The sequence below is a fragment of the Maniola jurtina genome, chromosome 2, assembly GCF_905333055.1.
Source record: "Maniola jurtina chromosome 2, ilManJurt1.1, whole genome shotgun sequence".
Classification (NCBI taxonomy): domain Eukaryota; kingdom Metazoa; phylum Arthropoda; class Insecta; order Lepidoptera; family Nymphalidae; genus Maniola; species Maniola jurtina.
Genome location: NC_060030.1, coordinates 10,352,476 through 10,378,263, shown reverse-complemented (window position 1 = coordinate 10,378,263; position 25,788 = coordinate 10,352,476). Strand labels below are relative to the sequence as shown.

Sequence of the window (25,788 nt, the reverse complement as noted above, 5' to 3'; positions counted from 1 at the left end):
GTCAACTCCCAATCGTCCAATAGTTACTTACTTGAAGCAAATACCTACTAATCGCAATCCTACTCCGACTAACTTAGAACAAGAGATCGAAGCCCATTGGGATGATTGGGATACGATCTCACGCTCTCGCTCGACACTGGGATTGCGATTAATTATTAACGACCGACAGTATTAGGTATTAAGAGTAAGCAATCCAGGTTTATAGATTCATGATTCTGTGTATAAAGCCAGACGAGAGAAAAAAAAGATTCATGACTCGCAATTTCGCAACTGTACCTACAGTCATTCATTCATTCTTTTTTTTTTCTCTCGTCTGGCTCTACAAAGATTAGCCAATGTCAAGTTTGTAGTTATTTGTAACAAGTTAGGCAAACTATTTACAAGTATGGACTTCATCTGTGACGGCGCCCGCCGACACACGCACGGAACCCCTTTAGAGTGCTTTTCAGTCAGTTTTAACAAAAAAAAAACACTCCAAAAAGACAGAGCACGCCCGCCAGCTACCACCAACACAGACGAAGTCCTCGTTCATTCTTTAGTCATCGATAGATGTCAAAACTAAGTGTCAAAATATGAACCAAAAGTCAACAGATAATTTTGAATTTTTAAAAAATGAACGTTAGTTTTCGCTTTTGTGCTTTTGTGAAAAAGTGGTGTTATTATTAATAGAGTTCAAAAAGAGGGAAGTATTTGTTGATCTTCAAAAACCGATGTAAATAATGACGATAATACGATCGTGCATAAAGAAAATCAGCGGTTTTGATACATTAAACTGCGTACACGCTGAACTAATTTATCCAAAAATTGTTATTTACGAAGACAAAAAGACTGTTCATATTTTGGATATTACAGACCCAAATGAAATCCAAACAATTGTTTCACATTCATTTCAAAGTCCTATAGTGCATCAAATAATATACAATGAAAATATTTGGGTGGCTTTAAGTACGGGAGAACTCTTCGTTGTTAGCCTGAAAAACGGTGCTCTAATGGAAATTAAATGCATAAGTAATGCAAATTACAAGGTTCGACGATTTGCTATATACAATTCCCAATTAATTCTGATAAGCGAAAGTGGCGAACGACTGGTTACTTCATTCACTAAAGATGCTTTAGAGGAAGAATTTGTTAAAAATACAAAGGAAACCAGTGTCAACTTGGATAAAGCTCAAATACCTGTCAATGCAATTCACTATGATACTAGAAATGAATACAATGGAATGGATATCTGTATAGATTCAGGCAAACTCATTTTAAAATGCCTATGTACTGGCTTAACTGATGTGATTGCAATCCATCCTCAACTAAAGTATGTCTCTCTTTGGAATGGAATGATTGTCATAGCTACTGATTTTAAAATGTGGATTCTCAATCAAAAGTTTGATTTGATTTTTGAATTTGAAAACATTGGTTCACAGTATTTTCCATTGGCTTCTTACAATGATATACTTTACTATATTACGTGGAATAAAGAGGAGGTACGTTCATATTTTTATATACTTACCTACTTATTATAATATTATAAACGGTTAAGATGTGAGCCTCCTAGTCGAGCGGCTGGGGTTCAATCCTTGGCATGCACCTTTAACTGTTGGAGTTATGTGTTTCAAGCCATTAAGTGCTTATGAAACTTGCTTTAACAGTAAAAGAAAACATCATGAAGAAACTTACATGCCAGAGATTTCACCATTATATTCTCAAAGATGTGTGAAGTCTGCCAATCTGTACTTGGCCAGCATGGTAGACTATGGCCAAATATTTCTCATTCTGAGAGGAGACCCATGCTCAGTAGTTGGCACACCATGAGGATGTCATACAACATTATGCTAAACAACATAATGCAATTTTTTTAACTATATATCACAAACTAATAACATGGTTAAAATTTTATAAGTAAGCAATATCACTTAATTATAATTTGGGTTGGACAACAAACAAACACATTTTTCTATTTGCTTAATTAGTATAGATGAAGAACCTAAAAAGAAGAAGACACACATACTCATATTATAAATGCTAATGCCTTGGAAAATCAAAGAGTTTCTATGGGAATTTTTTTAATATCCACATGTATGAAATTGTGTGCATCATCTATTTAGGATGAGATAAATTGCATTCCAGGTATGAATATGAGCTACTTTTGTCACCGAAAATCAAAGTTTCCACAGGATTTTCAAAAACCTACATACTGGGACAGTCATGGGCTACATCTATCTAGAACAATATATTTTATTGTTTACTATGAAACAAGTAATGAAAAAAAAGATTCCAACGAATTGAGAACCTCCTCCTTTTTTAGAAGTCGGTTAATTAGTTAAACTAACTAGGAAAGTGTATTGTGTATTCAATAAGCTGTTTTATTTTGCTTTTATTTGCATATTATGTTTTACGTTAGTAAAATTTATTACTATTTAATTTCAGATTGGACTCCACTATGCAGCATTGTCAATTTGTACAGAACATCAAGACATCAATTATTCAATTGGATTCAAGACAAAACTTTCATCTCAAGAGACACTTAAACTGCAATTGAAATCATTAGTTGATGAAACTTTATCTAGTTGTAAAATACCTGAGCAGATACTGCCAAACCTACAGGTATTATTTAATGAAATTGATGATTTTGCCTTCCTTGTCAACACAGCATCAGCACTTTGTCATCATAACCTTCTGTATAAGCCAATTGTATACCCTCTCCAAAAACGAATTTATGCAACAGGTGACCAACAACTTATTACTTTAATTTCTGATACGATAATAAAAACAGAGTTGTTGGAATATATATTTTTTAAAGGAGGCAATTGTTATGAGGGTATTAACATATTTGAACAAAAATTCATTGAACTTTGTGTGACATTTATATCAAAGTCTGATTTGGATCTAGCCACAATATGTTGGTTAAAATACACTGAAATTAAGCATACATTGCACTCTGATGATGTAAATAACATATTAAATGCTATACCGTACAACATTAAAATGGGCGCTCTTGTGATATGGTTTCGGAACTTTGTTCCACCTCTGTTGGATCAAAATCCATTTTACATTGATTTGTTTGTAAAATGGACCACAGATAGAGTTTTTCTTTTAGAACAGTCCCCATATTGGCCAAAAATAGGGTTAAAATTCATAGCAGCTATTATAGAGGTTTTAGAAACTTCAATAAAATCTATTTGTGTGAGACCTATTTCAGTTGATGATCTTGATATTATAAAAGGTCACATAACTTACATAATGGAACTAAAAGATAAGTATAAAATCAACATGTTGCTCAGTGAGTTCAGTTCACAGAGTCCATCTGAAATTGCACTTATCATGCTACGCAGATGCTATACAGAGGACCTAGAATTGTTTCTACAAGAGAGCTTGCCGTCTTATACTTCAAGACATTTACTTGAAATAGATGACACCCTACGATCATTTGTAGAAAGTGAAGCTGCAAGTAGTGGGGGTTGTATTGATGGTAATCGTCTCAAAATTTTGCTTAACTCATTTCATTCCCCTACCAACAGATTAGATTGCCTACTTAACGTTCTCAAAGTATTAGATGTACCATGGGATACAAATGTCTTAGCGACTGCTGCTGCAGCAGCTGCCCTAGCTTTCAAAAATTTTACACTCACTGACGCCGATCGCATGTTAGCGCAAGAAATTTACAAGGAACTAAATTACTCCAAAATCAAAGTAATTCTTAAGAAGTACAATTTTCATTTAACCTGCACGGATTATGTTCTAGTTATACACAAATTAATTAATGCACCAACAGTTGATAGGGATGATTTAAAAGTTATCACAAGTATTTTAACAACCCACGCCAACTACGCTAATGCCTTGTATATAGACCGATGTTTACGAGACTGTGAAACAAAATTGGCATTAGAGTATTTCAAGAACTTGTCTAATCGAACCCAACGAATTCTAATCAAAACCATTCAACATAAATTTGAACAGATAATTACAAGTAAAACTACAAACCCACTGTTAGAAAGAAATTATACAGATTTTCTGAAGGGGTCTTTGTTATTAGATAAAATTGAAATAAATTCAATTGAGAGTTTGTACTACCTTAAAAATTCGTTCAACATATTTTTAAATTTAAATAGCATCAACAACAGTAAGAGTCGCGAAAGTGCGCTGAATGAATTAAGACAAAGTGAGGAAGTTATTTCAAGTTCTGGACGCGGCAAATGCATGTTGCAACTAATAAGTGGGGAACAATCAAAGTTAATGACCCTACTGCGCCGAACTTCTGCAGGCCAAAATGTACGCGTGCTTATTGAATCTCTCATAGTGAGAAATCCTTCAAAAACTAATGATTTATCTGTTTTATTGCAATACAAAGATGGTCAAAACTCTACTCTTTTATTAGAGTCGTACGAAATATTATCAGAAGTTTTGTCTAATTGCGACGAAGAACATTTACACAGTTTACTTAACTACTTGTCGATACTTAATTCGTTGATCCACGCTGGCGTTATCTTAAAAAATCTTTCCATAGCTTGGAAGTTTCAATATATATTTTTACCTATGTCTTCATTGAACACCATGAACGATTTAATTGACTATTATTGTTCATCTTCTACTGATAATAATTTATTGCAGTCAGAAACTACAAATATTCTTGGCAAAAGTGACTTCATTCCTTTTCGTATTTTTGCAAACGAATTGAAACAGTCAATAAAAACAGGCTCTATTCTCTCCGACGACTTCTTTAAAGTGAGAGACCAAGTTACTAAAAGGCTCCTATCAAAAGTAGTCGCTTCACAAGATTTGGATCAAGTTTTAGTAACAAGTTTATTACTTACTCTTAGGAGTAGTACTGAAGTAACAGAAGACAAAATTTGGATTTTAGACCTACTACGTGGGCAATCGGAATCTTTATCTCCAGCTGCAATGCATTTCCTTTCGAATCCCCTAATTCGACGTACTTTTGCACTTGAAAACATTTTTCCAGGAAGTGCTTTTTCATATCCTCCCCAATATATCCTTAAATCAAAGTTCAATATCAATTTATCCGAAATTGTCCTTCCGGAAAGTAATGAAGAGACGTGGGATGTCAAGGTTCTACTCTTTCATATTTTACGAAATTGCCCAAATACAACCTTCGAGAGACTTATCGATTTATGCCGAACTCTAAATATTTCGCACAGCGACGGGTTTTCCTTGCTATTCGTATCTGTACTGACAAATTGGAATTTGAAATACAAGATAGTAGAAAACGAACTAGGTTTTCGTGAACTTGCCATAGAAAATGATTTTGAACAATTAATGCCCAAATGCAAGGTAATTTGGCAAAGTATTGAAAACAAAGAAACTTTGAAGGACATTTTAAATGATTTTTGGAAAAATGGAGAAGTGATGATATATGGGTGTCCTGTTTCTATTAATCCATATTTCTATGAAGTCTTTTTGTGTATTTATGAAATGATATTTTCTTCAAGTAATGAATCGAAAATTTTAAAGCAATACTATTTACTGAATTTCTTAAAAGGTTATCAGCGAAAAAGTAGTCCCAAGCAGTATGAATTTGAACTCTTTTCAGTTAAAGGAATGTTTCCTGAAATTGGACATTACCGATTACCCTTTCATCTTTTTATGCGTGATGACATGTGGTCGAATTTAAAATCTGAAATTATTTTAGAAACATACGAACGTTGGTTACCCGTAGTTGCATTACTCTCGCTCGATGACGAGATACAGACAGCCAAGGATATGATTTGCAGCAACGCCGTGAAACAAACTATGACAAACCGCAAAAGATTCGTAAGTAACGATAATGAGACGAAGGTTAACGAGCCTTGGCGCTTAATATCCCTCGAAGAACCTTTGCTCCGTACAGCTCATCGATGTGTACGACATATTGCAAATATGGAATGGGCGGGGGCGTGTCTTTTCTATGTTCTCCAAGGATGTGCCAGAGGAGCAGATCAGGTTGCTGCAGCTCAACTTTGCTATCAATTTTCACAGCGCTGGGCTACGCTTCAACCTGCCAATCGTGCTGTGCAGCAAATGGAAAAGATACACTCTACATTGTCGACTCGCCATGCTTTACATAAAATAGATTGGGCGTGTGAAGAGCTGATACGTCTGTCCACTGAGCCCGCGCAGCTTATACACGCTTTATATTTGCATCCAAATTTTGTGGAAAAATTTTCTCGACATGACATAAATCGCGCTGCAAATGAAATAGCCGATAAAAACAGCATAAACATTAGCTCCATAAGAATCCAAATATTAGAAAACATTCTTGAAAAAACATACAAAGACAACAAAAGCCTAGGTCTAGAAGTCAAAGATTTAATAACAGCTAAATATATTTTAAAAGCTACTTGCCCGAAAATGGGAGCAATTTATTTGTCAAGAATTGCTTTTGATGAAGAAAGTGATCACAACAAATGCAAAAAACTTCGTGCATTACAATGTTTAATCAGCGTAATTGATTCTGACACTGCTATCAAAGTTACTAATCGTCAACGTGATGTCCTGTGGATGTCTTTATTAGAGCTTTTATATGTCGTTAAGCTTGAAAAAATTGATGTACCCTGGGTGGTTGCTACGTTTATGCAGAATAAAACTATCGCGTTAGGTCAACTGTTACAAGTTGCTGGAAACAATACAGAAAGTTTAAAAATTGTGGCTGAGTTGACTGATAAATTTGGGAATGTACAGCTTATGCGTGAAATTATACCTATGTTACTGCATAAATCCTTACACGAAGAAATGATTCCTTTACTCTTGAAAGTCCAAAATCCACCTGATAATGTTATTTATTCAGCATGGAGAGCTATAATTTTGTCTCCATTCCAAAGAGCCGACTATCCCATTACTGATCGCCAAAAAAGTAAATGTCTTAATGCATTAAATTTATTACCAGTTTGTCCAGTGATTAAAGATGAGGACTTAATTGAAATATGGAAAAACTGTATTAGATGCAAGTGTCTAGGACTAGGTTGTTTAATATTGCCATATATGTCTCCTGAAACTAGACAAAATCTCAGTGAACTCCGCAAAATCGATAAAAGAAATTTAATAATAAGCTTGAAAAACCTTCATACTGAAAGTTACCTTGTATCAGGTGCAATGTATGTAATCGAAAATTTAACACCAAAATTGTACAGATAAATTCTTGTCAATATTATTTGCTATTTATATTATCTTTTTTAATAAAATGTAACTACATTAAATCTGGAATTTTGTAATTTAATTTGTAAAGGTGTCAATAAAAACTAAGTTTAGTGAACTTGAAATTATACCCCATTATTCAATATTATAATGTAGTTTTATTTATGGTAAGAGAAATTACATCTATATCAAATAACAAACATTTACTACTAAGTTCGCCTACTTTCCTTTTTGTTTAATATGAGTAAGTACCTAATGGTCTATTGAAATAGATAAATAAATAATTAATTAATCATTTTGAGCCCTTACATAGGGATTGCAAGTAAAGGACAATGATCTGATGTGCGATGCAGCAGGTAAAACCATATCAAACAGGGGTGCATAGATTCCATGACCACGGGCCAACTGTTCAGGGGTTTCATCAGAATGATTGCGTCTTCTAGCTATTTCCACAAGATCTTCTCGGAGAAGCAAAATAAGCAAAGTAGATTTACAATGGCTCATAGCTGCTGCCAAATGCATAGGTGTTTGTTCTGAAAAAAAAAATAGGTACCTATATAATTTTATTTTTATAACACTCAATATTTGAGAAACCTCCGACACAAAAACTCTATAAAAAAACTAGAAAAGAGCTGATAACTTTCAAACGACTGAACCAATTTTCTTCAATTATAGCTAAGAACACTCGGTCAAGCCACCTTTCAAACAAAAAAAAAAACTAAATTAAAATTGGTTCATTCGTTTAGGAGCTACGATGCCACAGACACACACAGATACACACGTCAAACTTATAACACCCCTCTTTTTGAGCCGGGAGTTAAAAAGCGTACACACTCAAGGTCTAAATTGTACTAGTGGCAAGTAGGTACTAGTTTAGAAATAAAATACCAACCTCCATCTGACAAAGCAGTAGGATCTGCACCTGCTGCCAAAAGCCTTGCAGCAGAAGCATAATTGTTCCAATTACAAGCTGAGTGCAAAGGTGTCCATCCAAGTTCTGTCTTGGCACCAACATTTGCCCCAACACTAAGTAAATATGAGATTATATTTATGTGATTGCTGTAAGCGGCTCTGTGTAAAGGAGTGTAGCCATCCGAATCCCTGGCATGTATTAGTCCTGGTTGTTTTGTTATAAGTTCTTTCAAAGTTTCAAGCTCACCATTTTCTGCTGCCCACAAAACATGATCAATCGGATTTTCTAGAATGAAAAATAAAACCTATTTTTAAAACTTTCATCACATCTTAATACACATAGAAGTAGGTTATTCAGCGAATGAAAATAATACAGAATGTCTACTTAAAAGCATAATGAAAATAATACAAAAATCTACTTGTAATTTTTTATAGCCAAATCAATATAACTAAAGATCATGATATTTTACAGAGGTAGCTTGTATTCTAACATACTGCTACTATGATACACTCAACTGCTGAACAACTTGCCAGGGTTAAACCACTCAAAACCGCTGGTCAAATTCTTCAACAAGAGGGTAGCCTTTGAGGTGCTAGCGTTAAGGTAAAACCTATGTATTTTAGTGTGATCTCTAATGAGACATTGTGGACTAAACAGACACATACAACTTTAAGAAGCGGGGCATAATATCTGCAGATTATGTTGGGAGTCTGTGTAGACTGATACACATAATATGCTATTGCCCTGGAGCCAGTCTAATGCATACATCCAGTCTCCACCTAGGAAAACACATTGAAGGTACTCTAATTCCAGTCACAAAATTGCTGCTGTATCTGGAAGCCACAAGTATTGACAAAAAGCTGTAAAAAATGTGGCAATCACTTTGGATCGAAGATGGTCAAAGTGATACAGGGAATAAAAGAACCTGCATAGCCCCAAAGAATTAGAAGATCTGTCCTGGTGGGTAATAGTGGATTTTTTTTTCACCTATCCCTAGTGGTAGGGATGAGTGGAAAAATTATATGGGTAGCTACTAGTATCAGTGTCAGCTTGAAATCTAATAAGTTTAAAGGTAAGCTAACCTTTTGGATTCTTCACAATATCAACGTCTTGGTCCGCATCATCCCAACCAGATACAAACATTCCAGAAGTTTCTGGATTTTTCTTGCAGCGTTCTATTTCATCGGATATTTCTTTAAAATCTTTAAGTTTAATTTCTTCCTCCTCTGAGTCAGACATTTCCGTTTAAACTGAAAAAATATTGTCCTGTTATGTTCACTTTGAAAATAAATATTGCTAAAAGCAAAGGGTCCGTGATAAGTTTACGGTGTAGTCACACCTAGGATGTGACTTGCCAAAGTTGACTTCTACAAGTCTTGCATTACAGCTGTAAGCACAGGCTACAGCTCTTAATATAAAAATCCTATTACTGGCTTTAAGTGGCTATAACTGATTCCAAATAATTACAGACTGCTGAGGCGGTCAATCAACCATCGATTTGATCACAATTCATTTACTTGCGAAAATCTAAATTCCAAAGGCTATAGGTACCTACATTTGTCTCCTAGTTATGAAGGCTATAATGCACAAGGACTATGCAAGGAAAATACTAGTCTAAAAGTAAATATTCTGATTTATGTGCGCACAGTTGAAATGCCTTAAAAATTAAAGTCAGGTAGATCCTGGGAAGATGCTTCGAAGTTCAAACGTATAATAATTGTAGTCTTTGGTTCAAACAACATATTAATACATCTAGGCTAGGTATACGAGGTATACAATAGTATATACTAATCCATCTAAAACTATGCCTAAATGCTATAAATCAGACAAATCAGTAACTACCTGTATAATTGTCTGTGCCTATATATCCAAAACAAAATACCGTGTGACAAGGCGCTTTTGGCGCGTGGCCAAAATCACAGACCAATAACAATAACATATTGAGCCAAAATCGCAACTAACACCGCCATCTTGTGATGATCTTGTGTGTCACGCTGTCCCCTTCTATGTGGTGTTGCTAAGTAAAAAATCTGAAATTCACTATTTTTTATAAATACTCAAGCCATTCCATATACATAGCCCCACGATAATTATAGATACAGCATAAATGTGTCTGCATCTTAAAGCTATATTTAGCAATAGGTAAACATAGTAATGAAGCAGGTATACATGATAGGTTACAAGTCCATGGCCTATTAACGGTTTTTATTTTATGATTCTTTTTCGATGTGGAATTAGGGATGGCGTTATTTGCTGGCAGCCTTTGTGCTACAACCCATGGCCTATCAATGGTTTTTATTCTTTCTCGCTGTAGAAACAGGGGTGACTTTCCCAATTTCTCATTCAGTTCAAATTAGATAGGTGCACTTACTCGCTTTTTAACATTGACATTTTCAACATATTATTATTCTTTAAAATCGAGATTTTATTTGCTGGCAACCTTTGGTCTACTACTACAGCCCCCCCGTCAATGTTATTCAAATAAGTTCCAAAAGTCAAAACATTCTTGGTCTTGTCAGTACCTAACGTAGTGATTACATACTCTTTGGCGACCACGTACCGACCATGACGAGGTACCTACCTACCTACTGTAACAAGATATATATAGGTACATGATAGGTACCGACCAGAAAAAAAGACCAAAAAGATCCATGAAAGATCCCAAATCAAATGTCAATTTGTAAAATGGCCAAAGACAAGACATTTGTATTTTTTTTGTTTGGTTTCGTTATGGGTTTCGTGCATCCGGATTTCTGGTCTGGGGTTTCGTGTTTGGTTGGTTCATGCCATTTTCATATTTTCATGGTTTGATTCCTTCTAGTCCTAAACCTTAGTTACTCTAACGTAGATTGTATTACTTTACTATACTCTTTGCCATGAATACCATAGTCCATGGCCGGCAACTACTGAGCACGACCGGGACCGTGGCAACTCCCTGCTAGACACTTAAAGTTCAATAAATTGTTAAAGTTTAAGGATGTCTGGCAGGAGGTGGCCACAACACCTAAGTGTCTGGCAATGAATGACGTGATTTCCTATACTATTTCGAAGAATATTATATCTAGAATATTAATTCTAGTATCGACTAATTTGTGAGAATAGTCGACACTGGAACTAATTTCTTAAACTGGACCCTTTTAAGTAAAGTTTTTTATATAAACCTGGTAAGGATGATACTACCATTGTTGGAATTATAATGCCATAAGCCTTCGTTGTCGTATTAGTTCACAAATTACGAAAAACCAAATTTAAATTTGAATTTCGCGGGCAGGCCCGTCGCTTCCACCTTAAAAAGAAAAACACTTTATAATTTGATGTATTATCTATTTGTACACGTTTGTTACCTGTTATCTCCCAAAGCTAGGTCATGATCCAAGCTTCATCGATTGTTCTTCCTTTGTGCTAGGGATAATACGCAGAGGGACTTTCAGTTTTTTTAAAATAACGAAGGTCTGGCCCTCGCGAGCTCTTTGTCCACTTGTAGTTATGGTATAATTTTTGTAACGATTGGCAACGATTAAATGGAAGTAATAATATTATATCAATCATTACCGCTTTGCTTATCCGACTTTAAAAGGATTGATGGATTGATTCTCTAGATCACAGACCATCTAGAATCCGCGCATATTTTTTTTCATAATATTTTTGACAAATGACAACACTATCTGTCGGCCATGATTTGATTGGTATTATTTTCAACATGGCGCCCAGCCTAGTTCAGAGTGTGTGTGTGTGAAAGTGCAGTGAAATTATGTTAATATCAATTGTTTATAGTGATAAATTTAGTGTATAAGTGAAAAGAGTGTGCATTAATGCAGCGGTTATCTTATCATGGCTTTGGATTTACGCTTGCACTCTCCTGCAGGCGCGGAACCTGTTGTTTATACATGGCCCCTCACATCGGGTCATGGCTCGGTAAGAAATATTATCATACACTGTTATGCTGTAAAACATAAACAATGTTGTGCTAATAAAAGTTTCAAACGCATAATAGTAGAAATAATCACCATATAGGCTTTAATTGATTCGTAATTTAAAGTCTAATTTTGAATTGAAATACTGACGAGTGCAGTATAGTTTATATTGAATATCTATATATGGATAAACTGGAGCCTTTGCTTGCTGTAAATCCTTAATTTGCTCCCTGGTTTCTCGCTGTTGTTGTTAATCTTAGTTCTCAAATTGTAATAATGGTCATCGATAGCTCATCGCACTGCCCATCACATGGACCGTGTATTGTGGAGTGTATTGACCTCGTGTTTTGTCAAGGTGTCGGCTTTTTTTAGATATGTACACACTGTTGCGTAGTCTTTAACCGTCCTTTTTTATTTACATTTCACACTGGAATAGAACTCAAGAACTGAGATAAAATCATATCATCAATTAATTAATATTATCCATTCCAAATAGGTCACCAATTTTTGTTTATATTTTCCCAGACTGCACATGTAAACAAAAAGTCATGTGTATATTGGTTAGGTGATAAAGTGATATTAATACTTATTAGGAATTGAGGTTAAACTGTTTTGATTACATCTTTACCATACTAATAAGTAATTATAATGTATTGATGACTTCTGAAACAAGATGAAAAGAACAACTGCAATGTAGAGTCTTGGAATAATATGTCCTAATAGTTACAATTATAACTTGATAGTTGAAATAATAAGTGTATTCTTATAGTTCTACAGATCTAATAGTTTCAGAGTAATAGTCCAGTGTTTTAAGTTATTGATAAAGTTGATTTAATGCCATAATTTACAGTAATAATATAACTGGCAAAGTGCATCAGTCTATCTGTTACCTTTTCACAGTCTGTCCAACGATTTTTACGGTTCCATACCCCAAACGGAAAAAGGAACCCTCATAGTATCACTTTTTAGTCTGTCTGTCTATCTGTTGTATCTGTCAAGAAAACCTATAGAGTACTTCCCGTTGACCTAGAATCATGTTTAGCAGCTAAGTAGATCTTATAGCACAAGTAAAGAAAAAAAATCTGAAAACCAGTTATATCACAAAAATAATAATTAAAAGGTGTTCATGAATAAATAATTAGTATTTTCAAAGTTAGATAACTATACCAAGTGGGGCATCATATGAAAGGGGTTTACCTGTACATTCTAAAACAAATTTTTATTTATTGTTATGCATAATTGTTTTTGATTTATCGTGCAAAATGTCAAAAAAAAAACCTGAGTACAGAACCCTCGGTGCACAAGTCTGCCTCACACTTGGCCGTTTTTTTAAATAAAATATATAGGCTTGTGATCTTCTGCAGTCCCCTCATAGATCACGGGCATCATCTAGTCATACAATAAAAATATATAGCTAGTTATAGATTACTGACAAAGTTTGAATGCTATTAATATTATCATTCAAGAAAAATATACTTATTGAAGTATCACATATTGCTTTACATATGTGCCATCCTATGTTATCTAAAAAACTGTTAACTGCAAAAAAGTTCAAAAGTTATCACTAAAAAATATGCGAATTCAAAAAAAACAGATGTTTCTAAAAATGTTTGCTAATAGTATCAAACTAAAAACCTTGGTAAGACCAAGGCAAGGTAAAGCATTATTTTTTTGAAACATTAGTTTTTGAAGATTCCCATGTTTATAATTCAAAAATTGTTTTTTGCAGTTAACAGCTTTTTAGTTAAAATACCCCAGATATTATTAAACTTGACCTGTGAATTTGCCTGTAGCCTTACATAATTCCTATTTATGGCCTCTGATTATACTTTTCAAGGACACTTGTCTTTGTTATGCCCATTACATAGATTTTATGGATCTAGATTTTAGATATTCAAAAAAAATGGTATAGGTAATGCCCATTGCCCTATTTTTTGGTTCATCATTATAATTTTGATATTATTGTGGATGGTTAGGTACTTAAGACTTAGTTTATAGGTCAGTTTTTTATAGACATCTATTTTATATCTCAACATCATACAAAAATAAAATTTTGAGTAGTTAATTTTATTTTAAGAGTTTGTTGCATTTATAAATTATACTTATCTGGTAATAGGTGATTGAATATTTAATATCATAAATATAAGTAATTTGGCTGGTTAGTCACATTTCCTATAGGAAAGGAATATAATTTTTATTTTGTTTATTAATTACACACATTACAGTTATAAAAATAATATAAAGTTTAATGGGAGTAGTAATAACTTATCACTAATACCTACCTTTTACCTCATAGTAGTAGTATTACAAAGCTTTATTTCCACAGAAACATACTTAAACATAAAAACAAGAGGTTTGTGGTAGGGTGCAAAGGCGGCCTTATCACTAAACTGATCTTTTAATGGCAATCTGAGCATATGGATCTAGTAAACAACATTAGGTAGGTATACCTACCACTATTTAGAAAACACCTTTTCTAAATGGTTTATCAATAATCAATTGATCACAGTGAAATTATCCTCCACCTTGGCTTTTATTATTTTTTCATATTTTCCATCAACATTCCATCCAAAGTTATGGCAATAAAAACACTTACAATAATATATATACCTATAAAAATATACAGGTTTTTGACACCTAACCTTGAACTATTCTTAAGGTTTGACCTTGAACCATTTTAAATTTTTATTTATTACAATGGTTTTAATTATAAAGTTTTATTCTGTATTTTCTTTTATACTTAATTCTATTGTACTTAATTATCAAACTTAAATAGATTAAAATGACAGTTTTCTAAAATTCTGTTAAGTATATTACACTAAGTGTGAACAGTGACATTTAAAAGTAGGGTGAGCGATATTTATATATTATATTATATTTCCGTAGTTTGAAATCAACCATGGAAACAAGTTAGTATGGAAAACATAGACTGGCATAAACATAGGCAGTGTATTATAATAATGATGACTGAGAACTTAATAATTACCACCTGGGTGTCTGGTGCACTTCCACCGCCCATTGTGCCAGATCCTTTTTTCCATGCACGTGTAAACTGTTCAATCAACTCCCATTGGTGGTGTCCCCCATAAGATTATAATATGGGGTTATTCAAGGGTCAGACCAACAAATTCCTCAAAAGCCAGCAAAGCATCGGTGGTTCCTCTGGTGCTGCAAATGTTCATAGGCGGCGGTAATCACAATATCAGGTGGCCCGCCTGCTCGTTTGGTTGCTATATTTATTTAAAAAAAAATTATAATATATCTAAGAAAGGACAGCATAAAAGTGGTGCCTTGAATGATGATGATAGAGACCCTCGATACATTAACAGTTAGGAGAGGATCAAACCCCAGCCATTGCACTATTATGTATCTACTCCTTCTAGGAGTATAATTCCTAAAAAAAAACAAAAATAAATGGTAAACATGAATTTAGTATTATAGCGAAATGCATCTGCATGCATATCATTAGTGAATAGTGATTAGAAATGCCTCTACTAGAGAAGACTAGATCACCTGAGATAAAAATGAAACTATAATATGTAATTAGGTCATTGCTACAAATTAAAAACAATTAGGATTAGGAAATTAGTTTCATTAAACTTATTACCTCTGGAGTTATCTATGCCTAAACACATTCCATATTTCATACCTATCTGAATTATTATGGATGAGTTGTGTTATTGATAGTCAAAAAACCGGCCAAGTGCGAGTACTCGGGTAATTTTTCAGGCATTTTGCATGATAAATCAAAAACCATTATGTATAAAAATAAATAAAATCTGTTTTAGAATATACAGGCAAAACCTTTTCACTTCCACTTGGTATAGTTATCTTACTTTGTAAAATTGAAATACATTTTAATTTTTTTGAGACTACTACTAAAAGATATAACTACAAATTCACAATTTTCGGATTTATTCCTTTACTTGTGCTATAAGACCTACCTACCTGTCAAACGTACATACGCACGCACGTATGTAACGTGTATATAAATAAGTATGAACCACCTATGGCGGTATTTTAAAAGGAGTAGCCAGAAAATAGTTTTATCTTTTTAAAAAATCTCTGAACTAGTTACCTACTTATTTATTTTTAGTCAGACAACGTAAAATAATTTAGTTTTGTTTGTTACAGGACAAACACGATGGAGCCTTAGAAATAGTAGAAACGATAAGGTAAGCGAGCAATAAATAATTTTTAACCCCCAACCCAAAAAGAGGGGTGTTATAAGTTTGACGTGTGTATCTGTATATCTGTCTGTGGCATCGTAGCTCCTAAACTAATGAACTGATTTTAATTTCTTTTTTTTTGTTTGAAAAATGGCTTGACCGAGGTGTTCTTAGCTATAATCCAAGAAAATCGGTTCAGCCGTTTGAAAGTTATCAGCTCTTTTCTATTTACTGTAACCTTCACTTGTCGGGGGTGTTATACATTTTTAATTTACACTTGTGTAAGCAATTATATTGTACCGAAAATCACTGTTGAATTTATTATATTATGTACTTGCAAATGGAAACATGACGGCAAGGGGCAAAAGTGAACGGTCGAAAATGAAAATGTTTGAAGTTGATCTCCAAGATCAGATTTGTGACTGGCAATAGTTACAACCTTAAGAGGGCTCTCTCTGTCACTCGTTTCATACAATCGTAGTTCCAATTTCATTTGAATATTAAGCAACCAAAGTCCATGAAATTTTGGAGACATATTCTAGAAACTAATATCTATGTCTGTGGTTTTCCAGATTTCTGTTAAAATATTCGGTTTCAAAGTTACGCGGTCTTAAAAAATTTCATACAAATCTTTGAGCCCCTGTAATTTTAAAACTACATATTTTTAGAAAAATCTAAAACACCACTAAACTACGATTGTATGAACCCTGCCCTGAGAGAGAGCCTGTTAATGGTTTTTCACCATTAACTATACACTCCGGTCAAAATAACAATCCGTAAACAGGAAAAAATCTGGAGAAACCAGTTTTAAGGTTCCGTATCTCACTTCGTTGTATCAGAGCAAGATCTAGCAATAGCTAGCTAGCAAATATGCGTAGGTACGTTAAAAGTACGCACTAGCACTGCCCTATCCCACACATTTTGTTTCTCAGAAAATAAGGAACGTCTGGCGGCGGTAGGATCTTGAACCATATAGGGTACTTCCCGTTGATCTAGAATCGTGGGCAATGTTTTATAGCACAAGTAAAGGGAAAATCCGAAAACCGGGAATTTGTGGTTACATCTCGATAAAAATTAAAAAGTGTTATTTCTTGTACAATGGTATGGAACCTTCGTGTGCGAGTCGGACCGTTTTTTTTGCAGGCTGGTATCACCTTGATGGCGTCAGTTTTTAGGGTGTCATCAAATTCATTGTAGACTACCTCGCGAAAAGCGATACACTAGCTCTGCTCATCAGGGTATTATGGCACCATTTTGCGTCGCTTACGTGAAGAATTTAAAGAGAATCGATACGATTGTACGGAACTTTTGTGTGCGAGCCCGACTCGCACTTGACGGGCTTTTTACTGTTATCAGAAGAAACTCTCGTTTTGATCCTGAATCACCGATATTTATGTCAAATATTAGGCTATGGTGAAGAAAAATAGGGCTACTTGGCCAGTGACGTCGTCGTGAACTATGCTGTTATATTTTAGTGTAGATAATGTGCAGACTACAACACCTATCAAATGGTGGGTGTGAACTGTGAACCTTCTCTATGTACGAGTAGGTATGTTGAAATGACCCAATGACCCGTTTGCGCAGCCGTGGCCCGAGTCCCTAGTCCTTAAAGATTGTATTTAACCGCTACCGGACCTTGGTTGATATCACTTGATAAGTTCAGTGATAAGCTGCATAAGTAATTGATTACGCTAGAAAGAAACTATTGCTATAGGAACGAAACATTATTCATTATTTTTTGGCTGACTTGTTTGTTACTATTGTAAAGGTATCACTATTGTTATTGTCTTGCAAATAATGACAATATGCTCTAATAACTAGCAATTGTGTAAGTGTTCGCATAACACGAAGGACGTAGGGGCGATGACCGCCCGAAACAATTTCGCGCGTACTGATGACTTGCCTACTCGCTAGTCGCTATGCTAGCCCGACTTCCCGACCTGGAATAAAAAACAATGCGTTTAATATAAAGACGAGCACGATAAGCATTTACAAAACGCGGTGTCATTCTAATTAGTACTACACAATGTAGGTACATAATATTAGATTAGCAACGCATGAGTCATGGATGACAGGTAGGTAGGAACTACAGGAACTGTCCATATGATCAGTTTGCACCTCACCTGTTTCGCAGGTCGGAAATAAAAGAACTAGTTTGGCAAGTTGACCCGTTCGGTCCCGCGCCGAACGTTCGGGGTGGCGAGGGCGGCCACGACCTCCTCTCGACCGGACGCGTTCACTCTTCCTTTGTGACCTTGAAACTTCGAATCAGGATTGCCCTTGCAACTATTTTAATAAAATGTAGGCTTAGGATTAAAAAATACGAAGTTACATGATGGGTGCGTAAAAACCGAAACTTTTTTGCAATCACCTCGATGCCTGTCTTTCTGTAACAAATTATGAATTACTTAATGATACCTTTATTATGATTTTTATTACTATAAAAAAAATATCGTTGCGCATTCATATTAGTTATTAGTTGAACTATTTAAATCAGCGTTGAACTTTGCGTTTCTAAAAACATTATAGGTAATTCTACCTATTAACAGGTGCAGAATTATATTAGATGGCTGACTATCACTACGAACCACCTGCTATTGAAGTGCAGAAAGGTTAAAATATAAGTAGGTAAATTGTGTAAGGTGCTGGTGAGCAGCTGTTGCATTTTTAAAGACCCGCAGCACCCATTAACATTAAACCTTTTGTTGAATTGGCTTCCAAGAAACGAGGGGCTCATATCAATAGACAATACTTTTTTACTTAGGTTCCTGAATAATAAATCGATGGGTTCCTGTAATTGTCTCAGCAACTATTTAATTATGTATAATTTAGGGTAGAGTACTTTGGTTAGTTGAGAATTTGTGCTCTGAAATCAAGCAAATATTTTATATCTATATTTATTTTATATCTATATCTATTTATATCTATATATGTATTATGTACCTTCCTACTTGGTTACATTTTACCGTCAAAACCGTTTATAACAACATCATTTATAATGACGTATCGGTTATAATAACCAAAAAATAAGCTCTACACGTAGTATAAAGACATAACACTGGCTATTACAACTAGAAGATTTTGCAACCTTAATAATCGTAGTCCCTTCAATTTTGTTACTAATACATATTTTAAATAGAAAGCGAGTTTTCTTAAAGTACCTATATTATGACATAGGATGAAACTAGACGATCTCTACCTATTACGGTTCACGAGATACGTCTCGACGACAGACGGACGGACAGCGGAGGCTTAGTAATAGGGTTGCTTAATATTCAAATGAAATTGGAACTACGATTGTATAGAGTAAGTGACGGAGAGAGCCCTGTTAAATTAGAATCAAAAATACAATTTTTGAGGTAAACCTCCTTCATAACTTTAAAAGTCATAAAAGCTCTACCTTAAAAATAAAGTTATACCTATATATGTATGTATAATCTTAGATATTTCCATATTTTTTATTTATTTAACATTTAGTTTTATTCAAACGCGGTGGTTCTTCCTTTATTAGCTCTAATGGGTTCTATAGAACAGCTTGATAAAGATGGCGGCCTTGAAATAGCCGTTCTTTTTGGCGACCATTAAATTACTGCACTAGTACGGTAATGAACGCACGCCTTTGTAGGCTAAACTGTGCGTTGATATTTCATAGGCTAAACTGAGATATTATTTCATAGAGTAGGTATCGTATGATTGTAACAATAGTATGAAAATATTTTTATTTTATTGTTTAGGTGGGTCTGCGACGACTTGCCGGAGATGAAAGGTGCACTGGAAAAGAACATTCTAAGCGATTACGACACCCACTCATACGAAAGTATGAGAGCACTCTGCGATCGCTTCAACCGCGCCATCGACTCTGTTGTCGCTCTGGTAACTATGTTATGCTTCAGTAAATCACGTTACACATTTACACATGCACTGCATAAAACATAAGTAAATATAAGTGGAACATTATGCATGATTGCGGATACGAGCGCGTAAATTAAACCCATCCTCTATTTATTTTTTTCAATTCAAAATGTTACATCTGAGTTTCCTGGATATGATGTCCTTTTGGCGGATAGCAGTCAGATGCACGCGATATAATTAGTCATTCATAATGTTCCAATGTAAATACGGAATCAATACGTCACTGTTTAAACCCTGACTTAGTTGTTTCTACAAATAATATGTGACCTGGCGTAATTAAATCGCGGAATTACCTGCCAGTTTAGTAGTTTCCATAAAGTAAATATTTTCCTAAGTCAACTCCTACGGTTCAGCCGCTACTAGCTGGATTAACTATTTTATTTTAGCATGTCGATCACTTCGTTATGTAAAGCTTTAAGTATGAAGATCTCTCTCTTAGGTTCTTGATAATATATACATATACCTATGTATGTACATTGCGTTTCATACTTTTGATTACAGTAGTAGCTTATGTTGCATATTTTTTTACTTGCATTTCATTTTTAACCGACTTCGAAAAAAGGATGAGGTTCTCAATTCATCGGAATCTTTTTTTTTAATAGAATAATATCATCTTCTTTATTCGATACTAGCTGACCCGCCCCAGCTTCGCTTGAGTAGATTTTTTTAAAAAAAGGGGGGATTAAACCTAAAATAATCCTGAAACACGTAGGTGTACTCCTTTATTTTTGCCCGAAAGCTCAAGTATCAATTTTCAGACTTTAAAAATGACGGACTTCGCTAGTTTGTAGAAAGGGCGAATATATTCGAATTCTAAATACACTATATAGTATGTTTTTTAACTAGGATAGTATGGGGAAATCCAAAACCATAGGAGGTACAGGGAAACTGTCTTAAGAAACTTCAGCTCTTATTTTGTGAAATCAATTTTGGCATAGTCAATTTTTGGTCAGGCGTGAGTTGTTCATAAAAATCAATGAAATTGACTACACATTTTTATAGATATAACTTGAAAAGTGGCAGAGTTTCATTCAAACTTTCAGCCCCTATTTGACTTAGGAGTGGAATTTCCATCAATCCATTCTTAGTGAGCGGCTACGTTATAAAAGGGTTTTACTGACAAAATTCCAAGTTTCCAACCCTAGTGGCTTAGGTTGAACTTTGAAAGATCAGTCAATCAAGTCTTTTATAACATGTACATAAGATTTAAGATTAATAATGTTTGTCAAAGCAGGAATAGTTTGAGACTTAACTATGAATCTCTGCTTAATGGTAGGACCTAAATAGTTGGGTACTAGTGTAGAATTATTTACATTAATCAAACGTTTGCCACTGATAACAAAGTATACATAACGTACAACAAATAGTTATACTTAAACATTGTGATGTAATAAGAACAGTACTTAATCGTGTACTTTACACACCATCCAGTATTATTAGGGGGCTACGCCCTCGTGCGATCGATATCCTGTACTATTATAAGCTAGAGCAGCAGGCTGGTTAGCGGCCGGTGCACTGACGACATCAGACGACCTCTGCGTAACGACGACGGACCATTCGCCTCGCGTCCTTTACACAAAGCGCCTGACTTTGATCATGCTATTACTCAGTTTATCGGTTCTCTTAGAAATTAAGAATTAACAGGAACCTTATGAGTCTACTCATTAAGTCATTGCACACCAACAAACACTACATACCGGCAGCGCGGAGGCGCGGCGTCCTCCGTTCCGTGTTTTGTTTTCAGTAGTACCAATTTGGAACGGTATGTCAAAGTAGGTACATCTTACTAATTACAGCTCAACAACAAAATAAGAAATAGATAAATCAAAATAATAATAAAAAAATGTCCCATGTCCCACCAAAAGAAATTGTTACCAAAATTCAAAACATTCCACTTGGTCTCACCTATAATGGGCTATGGGATAACTTGGTGGGGCAAAGTAGATTTTTAATCGTCAAATAACTTTTATCCATGGAAGGAGATATTGACAGTTTTTGTATAGGAAATCTGTCAAAACGTCAATTTCTCAGATAAAAGTTATTTTGACGATTGAAAAATCGGCCCTAAAACATTTCAAAAGACGTTAGGTACCCAGTCAGATTTTTTTATTTTTAGGGTTCCGTACCTCTAAAAGAAAACCGGAACTCTTATAGGATCACTTTGTTGTCTGTCTGTCTGTCGTGTCTGACAATAAAACCTATAGGATACTTCTCATTGACCTAGAATCATGGGTAGGTAGATAGGTCTTATAGTACAAGTAAAGGAAAAAATCCGAAAACCACGAATTTTTGGTTACATGACCAAAAAAAAATGTGTTCATGAACAAATAATAATTAGTATTTTCAATTTTCAAAGTAAGATGACTACACCAAATGGGGTATCATATGAAAGGGCTTTACCTATACATTCTAAAACAGATTTTTATTTACTGTCATGCATAATAGTTTTTGATTTATCGTGCAAAATATCGGAAAAATATCCGAGTACAAAACCCTCGGTGCGCGAGTATGACTCGCACTTGGCCGGTTTTTATTTTGCTAACAATACTTTACCTGTTTCTATGATCGGCTCATAGTTTCTACAAGCATACACGTGCGTGTCGAGAGCTATCTAGTCAATTTGTGATAAAATCTTAAGTAGGCATTTCCTTATTTTATAAACGTCGTCGTCAGTCAAGAATTTATATAACTTGAATCTTTATATGATTTCCTGTAGAAATTTATAAAAGTGGCAGAGGAAACGAACGAGTGAACATTGTTGGATCCTCTTGTTTGCGAGACTAGAACAATTGCAGGTCTAGAGAGGTCGTTCATGTTTGACTGCGGAAGCTACATTGCTATGATTCACTATTAAAACTATAAAAAGAATTCGAATTACCAAAAGTAATGTTAAACCAGGAAGTACCTAAAGCTTCAAATCATTTGTTATTTAACTTGTCTCTATGTATTACTATATAATAATATATTTAATTTAAAAGAATATTAGCCAAGTTCATCATCATGACTAGTATTCTCTTTACACCTCCAACTAAGTATACAGCTTGTGCTAGGAATAGGTACGACAATAGTGCAACGGATGGGTTTGAACTGGCGACCTTTCGTATTTCAGTCCGCTCCTTTAACCATTGAGCTATTGAGACTTTTGACTACATAATATTATGTACTTACTTATATGAGGATTCTGCGTAAAAGCAGTCAATTTAAACGAGAAAGCTATTAAGATCATACGGTTTCTTTCCACAGGGCTTGCTTGTTATCACAGCTACTAGCACTCTTATCTCAGAAGGTCAATTTTCTAGTGATGTTCACCTTCAAAACCGCTACGTAGCGACTATAGAGCAGATAAATAATGTTTTGTATATTGTATACATTTTATTACGTGCACCATGCACAATAAAATCTTGACTTACGAGTATATGAGTATATGATGATTGCGTAGGTACATACCTACTGTGTAGAAATATTTCTCGTTTCTTCTTGCTAAGAGCTGTTTTATTAGTACATTAAATCTCCTTGAAGTATTTTCGTCTTCCACTGTTTTGAGGACTGAATTCTTTTTTTAATAAACTAGGTGATACTCTGTGTGGTCCGTTATTAAGAAAAATAATAAATAAATTATATACACACCCACGAATGCTGCAAATTATTTGATTTCTACTGACTTGAAAATATCTCCTTTTTTGGAAATATTTTAAAATAATTTTCTGGTTTAAAAATCTTTTTGTCATAAAATTTAAGTAAAATTGTTGTTTTTTGTCTGTTTTGTAAATATTATTTAAAGTATGAATTCCTACTGTTATAGACATTTGTTTTACCTTAGTATAATAATAATAAATATAAGTACATAATAGTAAAGTATGTAGAGAGAATATTCAAATTATTATGAGTTTAGTGTTTTTCTTTAAGTAATTAATATTATGTATTGCATTCCAAATAAGCCTTGATTCAAAACACAAAATTTAAAAGCATTCCGACATAAAAATGAAACGTGATTATTACTTACTAGGTCGTCGTCAGTCGTCACATTGTGTGTTATAAGTACTGTACTGGCATAGTTTTTAGGTCGCGGAAAAATCTTCAATGTCACCTTCGTTTATTTTTACACTTCCTACATTTGTTAAAATAGAACTCAGTGACTTTTACCTTAGTTTTGTCTTTTTTATGAGACTTTCATTTATATTATTATACCTAACTTAAAATAATTAACCTCTGTAAATAATATAAATTCCTAACGTTTGTAGGTTCTGAGTCAAAATCGAAAAATAATTTCCGTGTTTTGATCGAAGCTTATTACCTACTGCAATGTACCTTATAATTGACAGACAGCAGAAGACGTCAGTCATACGGAGTAGCATGTGCAAAACGAAACGTGAATGTGGGGCAGTGAGGGGCATTAGAGGAGAGTGGGGCGCGGAGTACAGGAGGGAGACACGAGGGCCAAGATGGCGCTGAGGACGCAACGATCGATGGTCGTAACAGACATCGCACGAGGCTACTCTAGTCTATTTATACACGTTGCACATAATTTCTCACCGCGACGTGGAAGTAACAAATGTATTATTAGGAACTAAGCGACTTTTTGATTCGTCAATCACGGAGAAGTTCTACATGCCTGACGAATTAAATACTTAATAACACTTATATAGGTACATATTAATGATTTGTTAGACAATTAATAGCGTTGTGTTGCTCGAAAATTAATATTTATCAGTCAACAGAAGTGAATGATTAGGTCGAGATCACTGATATAATTAAAAATGTATATTAATTGAGTATCTATATTTTATATTTCTAAAAATATTTTCAATGCTAATATTGTAATTCACTAGGGTCAGCGATTGCTTTTAACTAATAGTTTCATAGCAACTTTACTGATATCACTTAAGTTTCTTTAAGTCATATAATACGTCATGTATGTAGAACCAAAAAAAGAATAAACATGAATTTTGTAAATAGATCTTGTGTCTAATTTAGTAATAATCACATACTTAAATACAATATTATGTGTTTAGTAATTACTAATTAGTTCTACAGCGTGAAATAGGAAGAAGCGCCCGTTTCAGCACAATGCTCTATTGCTATTAATACAAACTAAGCTCAAAATAATTATATCTAGGTATGTAGGTATACCTCCCTACGCACTCGCGAGTGCCAAAGAATATTGTATTATGTATCTATTTTGTATATTAAATAAAATATACCTTTTAAAACATGCCTTAGAAATCTCAGAATATACATATTATACTATATTCTTTTATATACTAAGTATTCATATAAGTAATATCTCACAATAAAAATAAAAAATTAAATTAAATCTATCTAGATCATCATTTGTATATTTTGTCTACGCAAAATTTGCAATGGGGACGTTTTGGAATTCCATTTTTTGGTCGTCTGTACCTTATCGCTAGCAAACTATATTAGTAAAATAACTTATTCTTAATTATGATAACAGTAAGTACCTACGTACGTATTGCATTATTTGTACCTACAACGTAGATGCGATTGTATTTTGCCCTCGTCAAAATAAACAAAGAGATAAACCGCAAGTAGCTAGGTACATAGATAGGTAGGTAGGTACGTAACACCGCCTGTCTGATAGTACCCAGTGCAGATTCGGTCATGATGTCACCAACTGATCGATGACAAGTATGCGCATACTTAACATGTCCGTAACCTTGTGCTTACGATCTAGGAACTAACTAGGTAGCTACTTGTACGTGACATTATAATAATACGCTTCCTTTAGTGTTTCTAT

At 34.3% G+C, this 25,788-nt stretch overlaps 3 protein-coding genes across 8 annotated transcripts in view; 2 read left to right on the top strand and 1 right to left on the bottom strand.

Moving 5' to 3' along the window:
- Positions 1 to 566: 566 nt before the first annotated feature.
- On the top strand, positions 567 to 7,268 carry LOC123876673. The gene is made up of 2 exons (XM_045922970.1): positions 567 to 1,478; positions 2,422 to 7,268. Exons 1-2 carry the CDS (start codon positions 720 to 722, stop codon positions 7,120 to 7,122), a joined length of 5,460 nt encoding a protein of 1,819 aa, XP_045778926.1. The 5' UTR covers positions 567 to 719; the 3' UTR covers positions 7,123 to 7,268.
- Positions 7,250 to 25,025, bottom strand: LOC123876700 (ankyrin repeat domain-containing protein 49). 5 transcript variants are annotated; one of them, XM_045923041.1, is made up of 5 exons: positions 25,015 to 25,025; positions 9,591 to 9,596; positions 9,118 to 9,285; positions 8,015 to 8,320; positions 7,250 to 7,655 (listed from the first exon to the last, which is right to left on the bottom strand). In XM_045923041.1, exons 3-5 carry the CDS (start codon positions 9,272 to 9,274, stop codon positions 7,411 to 7,413), a joined length of 708 nt encoding a protein of 235 aa, XP_045778997.1. In that variant the 5' UTR covers positions 9,275 to 9,285; positions 9,591 to 9,596; positions 25,015 to 25,025; the 3' UTR covers positions 7,250 to 7,410. The 5 variants fall into 5 exon arrangements, with proteins under 5 accessions (XP_045778997.1, XP_045778983.1, XP_045778978.1 ...); XM_045923027.1 differs by lacking the exons at positions 9,591 to 9,596; positions 25,015 to 25,025 and adding an exon at positions 9,878 to 9,956; XM_045923022.1 differs by lacking the exon at positions 25,015 to 25,025 and having other exon boundaries at positions 9,587 to 9,735.
- Positions 11,714 to 25,788, top strand: part of LOC123876682 (histone-lysine N-methyltransferase, H3 lysine-79 specific) — a 33,695-nt gene continuing 19,620 nt past the window's right edge. For both annotated transcript variants that reach the window (XM_045922988.1, XM_045922980.1), the window contains exons 1-3: positions 11,714 to 11,950; positions 16,084 to 16,124; positions 19,853 to 19,991. In XM_045922988.1, the coding sequence (XP_045778944.1) occupies positions 11,867 to 11,950; positions 16,084 to 16,124; positions 19,853 to 19,991 (264 nt within the window). In that variant the 5' untranslated portion in view covers positions 11,714 to 11,866. The remainder of the gene's footprint in view (positions 11,951 to 16,083; positions 16,125 to 19,852; positions 19,992 to 25,788) is intronic.

Excerpts from the sequence above, each read along its gene's own strand:
- LOC123876673 (XM_045922970.1), top strand. The coding sequence starts at position 720 with ATGACGATAATACGATCGTGCATAAAGAAAATCAGCGGTTTTGATACA. Across the intron at positions 1,479-2,421 it reads TTACGTGGAATAAAGAGGAG|ATTGGACTCCACTATGCAGC; the intron begins GTACGTTCATAT and ends ATTTAATTTCAG.
- LOC123876700 (XM_045923041.1), bottom strand. The coding sequence starts at position 9,274 with ATGTCTGACTCAGAGGAGGAAGAAATTAAACTTAAAGATTTTAAAGAA. Across the intron at positions 8,321-9,117 it reads TATTGTGAAGAATCCAAAAG|AAAATCCGATTGATCATGTT; the intron begins GTTAGCTTACCT and ends TTTTCATTCTAG. Across the intron at positions 7,656-8,014 it reads TACTGCTTTGTCAGATGGAG|AACAAACACCTATGCATTTG; the intron begins GTTGGTATTTTA and ends TTTTTTTTTCAG.